The sequence below is a fragment of the Neopsephotus bourkii genome, unplaced genomic scaffold (genome assembly GCF_033783945.1).
Source record: "Neopsephotus bourkii isolate Nb327-2 ecotype Australia unplaced genomic scaffold, CSIRO-AGI_Nbou_v1 NB_1589, whole genome shotgun sequence".
NCBI lineage: Eukaryota > Metazoa > Chordata > Aves > Psittaciformes > Psittacidae > Neopsephotus > Neopsephotus bourkii.
The window spans coordinates 7,785,617-7,793,927 of NW_026902065.1; the positions used below are offsets into that span (position 1 = coordinate 7,785,617).

Sequence of the window (8,311 nt, forward strand, 5' to 3'; positions counted from 1 at the left end):
GTCCTGTACACTCTGTTTTGCTTTTGACATTGCCTTTGACCCACCCTGTCAATATTTTTATGGCACGCGGATATACAATTTGCCAATAGTTTCCCATGTAATCAATATACAAAGAAGGGCTGTCCAAGATTGGAAGGACTTGTTATAGTAAAGACTGAGTTTCCCTAAACAATATTATTTTCCATTCTCAATCATGCTGTTCATACCATTTTTCTTTTAACTACTCATGACTTTCTCCTACCACAGTGCTTTAGGGAAGCATCAAAGCGTACCAAGTGTAAAAACTTTTCTAGTATCATCTTTCACTACTGTCACTAAATCTAAGTAGACTCACTGTTTGGGTAAACTGAAGCAGGAAGTTGCTCAAAAGGAGGAATGAATGGCTCTGTAAAACGCTAGCAAAGCAACACCGTGAACACTGCTTTCCTTGAGCTGGCAGCTCCTGTAAGCGGCACATAAGCGGTGCAAGCCCTCTTACATGCTGCCATGCCAGAAGAGATCAACTAAAAGACAACTGGGAAGAACGAGGAAGCTTATGGGCACGTAAAACACATTGTGAAGACAGTGAACCCAATTTCCTATTAAATCCCATCAGACAACATTTTAAACACTTGCGTTTTTAAAGTGTACGAATTCCGGATTTTGTAAGTGCTGAAGCCACTGTGCTACCAATGTAAGCATTTGGTACCCATTCTGCTGGACTCCTCACTCGAAGCTGAAAGCCTGATTTCCAACACGTGTTTTAGCCTGAAAGCAGCTTAAAATCCCGTTATTTCGGGTTGACAGGTTGAAAAACAAAACATGAAAGAAGAACCACCCCATGCGGTTTCCGTGTATAACTTTAATATCCCGAAGGACAACCACCAGCACCGCACAGCCCAGCACCACCTACAGCGGCCCCCCTTAACGCCTTCCCCTGACGCGGTATTCATTCATTCACACACCCAGGGCCCCGCCTCCCCGGGCCGGCGCAAGAACCTCCCCCCTCAGGCGAGCCTCTGCTCCGCCCACTCCCAGCGGTCCCGGTGCAAGATGGCGGCGCCCACGGTACTACGGCAGCGGTGGGGCCGGGCGGCGGGGCTGTGGGGCGGCCTGCGCCAGGCCCCGCAGCCGCTCTCGTTCCATCTCCGGAGGCGAGCCCATGAGCAGCCGCGGCGGGCGCGGGGTGCCGGCGGGCTGCTGGCGGCGCAGTGCGAGCGCGGGCTGTTCCAGGAGGTGTTCCCGGCGCAGAGCGCGGAGGAGCAGCTGCTGGAGCTGCTGGAGCCGGGCCGCCCGCCCCTCACTGTTTATTGCGGCTTCGACCCCACGGCCGACTCGCTGCACGTCGGGCACCTGCTGGCCGTCATGGGGCTGCTCCACTTCCAGCGCGCCGGGCACACTGTCATCGCCGTGGTGGGTGGGGCCACGGCGCGCCTCGGGGACCCCAGCGGCAGGGAGCGGGCGCGGGAGCCGCTGCCGGCGGAGCGGGTGCGTGCAGACGCGCGGTCCCTGCGTGCCGGGCTGGAGCGACTGTTCGAGAACCACCGGGAGCTGTTCTGGCCGGCCGCGGCGGCGGGCGGGAGGTCGCTGGGCCGCGCCGTGCTGCTGGACAACTCGTGCTGGCTCGGCCGGGAGCCGCTGCTCGACTTCCTCGGCGGCGCCGCCGGTCGGCTCCGCATGGGCACGCTGCTGAGCCGGCAGAGCTGCCAGGCGCGGCTGCGCAGCCCCGACGGTATGAGCCTCGCCGAGTTCCTGTACCCCGCGCTGCAGGCCTATGACTTCCTGCACCTCCACCTGCACCACGGCTGCCGCGTCCAGCTGGGCGGCGCCGACCAGATGGGCAACATCATGTCCGGCTACGAGCTCGTCACCAAGTACGGCGGGGCTGGAGGGGCGGCGGGCGGGCAGCGCAGGCTAGGCGCCGGCGTCCTGTCCTACCTGGGAAACGGTGGTGGCAGGTACAGGGCACCGGGAGCCCCAGCTCCGTGCAGGGTCAGGGCACCCATCATCTGCATCCTAACTGTGCAGTGATGGTGTATCCATCAGGTACCCTAAACTGCACAGCTTGTTGTTGAAAATCCCTACAGCACGAGGAACAGAAGTTGCCACTCCAGGAGTTGGCATTGCATAAAATGTGGGCTATGAGAAGAATAATGAATTGTCCTGATGATAAGACTGGCACATATGGACGTTTTGGCCACGGTTTTAAGACTTCTCCGTGAAATGTTAATGATTTTTTTAACCAAAAGGATGGGTTCTTTTATTAATTAATCAGAGAACCAAAATGAAGCATCCTAAAGCAAGGGACAATATTGAGAAGTCTTCTGCTAGCAAACACATTCTAGTGCAGTCACACCAAGGTAGAGCAGTAGTGGATCAGTCAAGACAGTTTCATTTCTTCTCAAAACCTGATGATGCTGAGCTTTTGCTTATCCACCAAATTTGGTGTAAGTCTCAGAAAACTTGGCAGAAGTACACAAGCAAATCAGTGAGTGTGGGTGACAATCAGAGACAATGCTTTTACTTCACCACATGCTGGACTATTACAAGACAGAGAATCAACACAAGAAAAGCCTTACAAGTGTCCCAGCCATGCAGGCAGCCTCAGTTAGTGCTTAGAGCAGAAAATGGAAGGTACCGCATATCTTAATTTGCTAGTGCTGTTGTTCGTGAAATTACTTAAGTACATAAACTTCTTTGTTACACACAATGTGTATTTTTAAATTCAAGGATTTGTTTGTTTTTTCTTCCTAAAGCAGTCTTCACCATATTCCGGCATCATTTGCCCCTCACACTTCATCTTATTTGACTGTTTTGTATCGAGGATAGACTCTCACAGGATGCTTGTATTTTAGTGATCTTTACCAAGAGGAGATTTTATTTTTATAACAGTGTTTTTACAACATGCAGTTACTCTTCTCTTTCTCAGGATGACGGGGACAGATGTGTTTGGAATTACTGTACCTCTTATTACCAATACTACTGGAGATAAGCTGGGAAAGACTGCTGGCAATGCAGTTTGGCTAAACAGAGAGAAGACTTCTCCATTTGAGCTGTACCAGTTTTTTGTCAGACAACAAGATAATATAGTTGAAAAGTAAGTAGGGTTTTCTTTTGGGGGGTCATTGTTCCTAAAAGCTGATCCTAACTGTTGTTCGTAACTGTTTCATTTGGATATGCGAAACACAAGGTCCCTGTAGAAGTAAATGTTAATTATAATTGTACATTCATTAAATAAACAGGCATGACTGGTTCTTAAGTATATAGGATAGTGGAATCTGTAGCTATATGCTAGCGTATGCATCATAGAATGTGGATGAACAAGCAAGCACTTTCTTCTGCCAGTGGGGTGACTTTTACGAGGTATGTTCGTTTCAGTACTGTAATGTCACAGTATCAGTGAAATCTCTCCTGCTGATTAATAAGCAGCTTCAGCTTAATAGATATTATCACAAGTTTTTACTTAGTACAAGGTATCCAGAAGCACTACATTCAAATAGCAAGAAGCTACTTAACTGGTTACAAACATGTAAAGTTCAGCTTCTAGAACCGCATCACATGAAAAAGTGCATATCCCTAATCAAATAGTGTCTTGTTAAGAAAAAGCCAATAAGTTCATATTTATGATTATATTAGCTCTCTAAATCAGTGATCTCTAGACTTTTTGATCATGTGCCCCTATCAGTAAAATAATTTTGAGCATTCACTCTCAGTACATATATGATTGTTTATTTATAGATTATATAAAGCTACTGCTGAAGCTGTAATATTTTCTTCCCGCACCCTGTTGGATCATCCTGCATACCTTTTGGGGTGCTGGCACCCTGCTTTGAAGATCACTGGTCTAGATAAAAACATTTCTGGGAGACAGTCAGACTGTGATTGTAGTTCAGGTAAAAAGGGGAAAACATTATACCATTTAAGTCCAAGGCAGGGAGTATACAGGGTAGTGCACAAGGAATTCGTAAGGTAGAGGTTTTCAGGGATCAGTTTAAAGACATTGAAAGTACAAAATAAGGGAGAGGAGAACAGAATGGACAGCTAGTAGGAGTCAGCATCCTAGGCTACAGTTTAGTAGGATCATAGAATGGTAGAATGGTTTGGGTTGGAAAGGATCTTAAGATCATATAGTTCCAGGCCCCCCTGCCATGGGCAGGGATGCCTCACTTGGGTGACTGTCACCCAAGGCTCTGTCCAGCCTGGTCTTGAACACTGCCAGGGATAGAGCATTCACCACTTCTTTGGGCAACCTGTTCCAGTGTCTCACCACCTTCACAGTAAAGAACTTCTTCCTTAAACAGGGGAAGTTCAGGTTAGATACAAGTTTAAACCTATTACCCCTTGTCCCATCGCTACAGTCCCTGACGAATAGTCCTAGTAGTGTGACTGTGGTGAAAATGTCATGCAGTTTTGCCCACTTGTGGAGACACTTAACATCTTTTTCTTTCCATGTACCATAACTCACACAAGCATTAATTAAAAACATTTAGATGATGGGAGGAGTGCTTGGTACATAAATGACCAGCAGTACTAACATGGTGGAACCCTAAGGCTGTTTGATAGCTTGCATGGAAATTTTAGTGGATCTTTTTAAAAATTGCAGATAGGAACAATCTGCATCATCCTGACTCAATGTTTGACAGTTTCATTGAAGTTAATTGTTCAGCTTCCCCATTTCAGAACGTGGAAAGGAAGATTTCTGCTTACAATTAAAATGGCAAGTGGATTGATCTGTAAAGAAGATGAGACTAATACACCAAAACTTTGGAAGGACATCCAATACTGCTTAAAGCAGTAGAATGTAAAAAGACAAAATTCTGAACTGTCATTACTTAAGGCAGAGCAACTCCAATGAGCTAAACATGGTCTTCTGGTGTTTCTAAATCCAAGTCAACCACACATAACTTGCATTCTTACTGCCAAAGAACATGTACACATATTTAAATCGTATAAGAACCACAAAAGGGTAGGGAAAATGTGAGAAATACCATTTTACCATTTGAGTTTCCTTCAGTGATGGCTAGCCTCCATGCTGGTGTGCCACGGACATGGCTGAAAATAAAAAACCAATAGCTTTATTCAGGGTATTACATAAACTTTAATAAGTTGCTATATGCTCTGTTTTAAATCTGCTTTTAACTTCAGTATCACTGTCAAATCTGTGTCTTCATAAACCTCAGACAGGTTTCATATTGTGACATGTCTTGTAACTCAGTTACCTTTCCTAAAGGTTTATTGGCTGGTATTTCTGACTTTGGTTCTGCATCCACAGCACTTTTCAGACTGAAAAGAGGGATATGTGGGTATTTAATGCTACAATATTTCATGCGTTCAGACTCTGTACCAGTACCTTTTTAAATACACTGCATTTCGTGGTACTGCAAGGCCATTAAAATGAACTTTGTAGTGAAGAGTATGGTTAGATATACACCTTTACATTCTTGATTATCCTAAGTAATCTTCCTGTTGAGATACTTGCAGTACATCACATACTTCTGCCCCACAGGCTGGGTGTGGTATTTTGCATTAGTGTATTGTGCAACTACAAAGTATATAATCTAAAGCCTTGTTAGTTGACACACAATTGCAGTTAAGTCCTGTAAACATTTCAAGAGAAAACCAAGTTGTTGATTGCATTATAAGCTTCATAAAAGCATCTCACACTGTCTTATGTTTGAAGACATAACCTTAGGCAGAATATTAAAGTAAATGTGAGCTGTGCTGGTAAGTGGAAGCATGTGAGCAAAATCAAAGAGTTGTTTGAAAAGACAGAACATCTGTAATGCAGTTTTCTTAAATTGACTAAGAATCATTATTTAGTCTAGTTAATGAAGCTTGAATGATAAAGGTAGGAAATGTTTTAATTATGGCTATATAGACAAAATATTTTTTTTCCCTGCTCATAGATACCTGAAACTCTTCACCTTCATTCCTCTTGAGGAGATTGACCACATTATGGAAATGCATGCTAAAGAACCAGAAAAATGGGGCCCTCAGAAACGACTTGCTGCAGAAGTGACAAAGCTGGTTCATGGTAGAGAAGGGCTAGAATCTGCTAAGAGGTGAAGTTTGATTTGTCAAGCAGTTTTCTGTCAGATTTGTTCAATGGTAATTATCCATAGCTTTTCAAGGACTATTTTCATGAGGCTAGTTGTTGCTCAGCTGGTAAAAGAAAAAAATGTAATAATTCTGTAGACTTAAAAATACAGTAACACTATTTAAAAAAATTGCAGAACAACAGATTACAACAAAAAAAAAAAAAAAGGGGTGTACCTCTCTTACTGTGTGGACCCTCAGAACAAGTTGGGGAAAGGAATCTAATGAGCTGAGTAGCTCTTTGTGTGAAGGTAAGACTAGCCCTGTATTTTGAATGATCTTTGTTCTCACAGGTGCACTAAAGCCCTTTATCACAGTAGTGTGGAGGCATTGGAAGCTATGTCTGACCAAGAGTTACAGGAACTTTTTAAACAAGCTCCTTCAGCTGAATTGATGCTTGAACCTGGAATGAATGTTCTTGACCTGTGCCGCAAAGCAAATGCCATTGCAGATGGACCTAGTGGGTAAGTTACCACCTGTGCTCTCTGGCAGTACCTCACTTGAGCAGGTTAATAGTGGTATGCTTTCAGCAGTTAAACAAAAGATGAGGACAGCTAAGTCAAGTAGAAACAGGCTAGCAATCTATGTACCAGCATTAAAAAGAGGGGAGCAGCTAGCCTTATTCCATTTTGAAGTAAAAGCAGGATAATGCAGCCTCATGTATCTTAGCTGTAAAATCTACACCTGATGGAGGGACAGTCTAAGGTAACAGCCTGCTTCCTTATAGCTCTCAGTAAGAGTCGTAAAGACTTAAGGTTAATTTCGGTCACTCTTGACCTGGACTGAAAGTAAGTGCAAGATAATTAATATTTACTTAGTTATGGATCAAACGAAAAAGCTCTTAGCTGAACTTCCAGTACTTAACAATAATTTAGAATTTGCTTTTCACAGTTGATCTTGCAATTACCACTTTTCCTGTTTGGATTTTTTTAGGTATCAGAAAATTACACATGGCGGAGTTTCAATAAATGGGATTCGTGTAACTGATCCTGAGACCATTCTTATTCTTGGACAGCATATTCTCAAGAATGGAGTATCGTTGCTTAGGATTGGAAAGAAAAATTACTACATTATAAAATGGCTGCAGTTGTGACAACAGAATAACGGATCATTTTGACTCTGTTGCTTGAAGATGTTTCTATACTGTGCATTACTGCACAGGTCACAAATTGCCTGATACCAGGGTTTCATTTTCAGAATACAACAGAGTTCCAATAAAGGCAGCTAAGTTAAACCACTGAAGATACTTTTAGATACTCTGCCTTACTCAGAGTATGGTTTGCAAGAGGGTAGGCACAAGATGAAAAGATTAATCTCAAAGCCCAAAGATGAAGATGTTCTTCCTCTCTGTTAACAACCTTTTGTATTGTAGGAGAACAGTGGCCAGGGACGCTACAGCATAATCCACAGCAAGATGAGCAAAAGTATATTCTCAAAACCAGTACTTCTTTCGGAGGATGTATGCTGCTGTCCAAGTTTGACTTCACCCTAGCAGAGAAATCCACATAAGTGGGTAAGGACAACCAATCTACAAGCAGTGTTCTTTTCTGAACAAGTTTGGTTTTGAAGGAAGCTGCAGGATCTTCACAATAAATGAGCAGAATGATTTAAGACCCATTATGTAATGCCTTATTGGTTATGTACGGGGGGACATTGTGTAAAAGCTTTTTAGCCCTAATATGGTAATGCAGAGCAAATTCACTTTTTGAAATGTAAGAGAGTATAAAGCCTTTCAAAATTTGAATCAACCTGACGAATCCCTCTGTGTGTTCTGTGTGCTTAGTGTGATTTTACAAAGTTGGTAACACTCATTCTTCTTCAGTCCTGTGCATTACCAGGATACATCTGTGCTATTTAGAATCTTTGTTGAAGGTATGCCTTGGTACTAGTTCGGTGAGCTTTACGATTGGTTGCAAGTTAGTATATTATACGAGAAGATTTGAAGCATGTATATGAAAGCTGTTCAGTTTTAGCTGCCTAGGAGTTGTGGGTGAACAGGAAAACAAGGGTATCTGGACTAGGAAATGTGAGGGAAGCTATAATGCTTTTGCAATTAAAATAAGTCAGACCTTTCAGATAGGGCAGTGTGCAAAAGCTGCACGTTTTGTCTCATGAAAGAGCCAAAAGCAATCCTACTGCTTATGGCCTAGCCAACATCTAGAATTGTAGCTTCCTCATTTTCTTGTAAAGACAGCACCCCACACCCAACCACACCCCCCAAACAAACACCCCCAAC

The 8,311-nt window shown here is 43.7% G+C and overlaps 1 protein-coding gene across 1 annotated transcript; it reads left to right on the plus strand.

Moving 5' to 3' along the window:
* Positions 1 to 1,017: 1,017 nt before the first annotated feature.
* Positions 1,018 to 7,688, plus strand: YARS2 (tyrosyl-tRNA synthetase 2). Its single transcript, XM_061372014.1, has 5 exons — positions 1,018 to 1,853; positions 2,909 to 3,076; positions 5,886 to 6,041; positions 6,369 to 6,539; positions 7,009 to 7,688. The coding sequence occupies exons 1-5, from the start codon at positions 1,033 to 1,035 to the stop codon at positions 7,166 to 7,168; spliced, it is 1,476 nt and encodes a 491-aa protein (XP_061227998.1). The 5' UTR covers positions 1,018 to 1,032; the 3' UTR covers positions 7,169 to 7,688.
* Positions 7,689 to 8,311: the final 623 nt, after the last annotated feature.

Coding starts and splice junctions, on each gene's coding strand:
- YARS2 (XM_061372014.1), top strand. CDS start 1,033: ATGGCGGCGCCCACGGTACTACGGCAGCGGTGGGGCCGGGCGGCGGGG. Junction 1,854..2,908: donor GGCTACGAGCTCGTCACCAA/GTACGGCGGGGC, acceptor TCTCTTTCTCAG/GATGACGGGGACAGATGTGT. Junction 3,077..5,885: donor CAAGATAATATAGTTGAAAA/GTAAGTAGGGTT, acceptor CCCTGCTCATAG/ATACCTGAAACTCTTCACCT.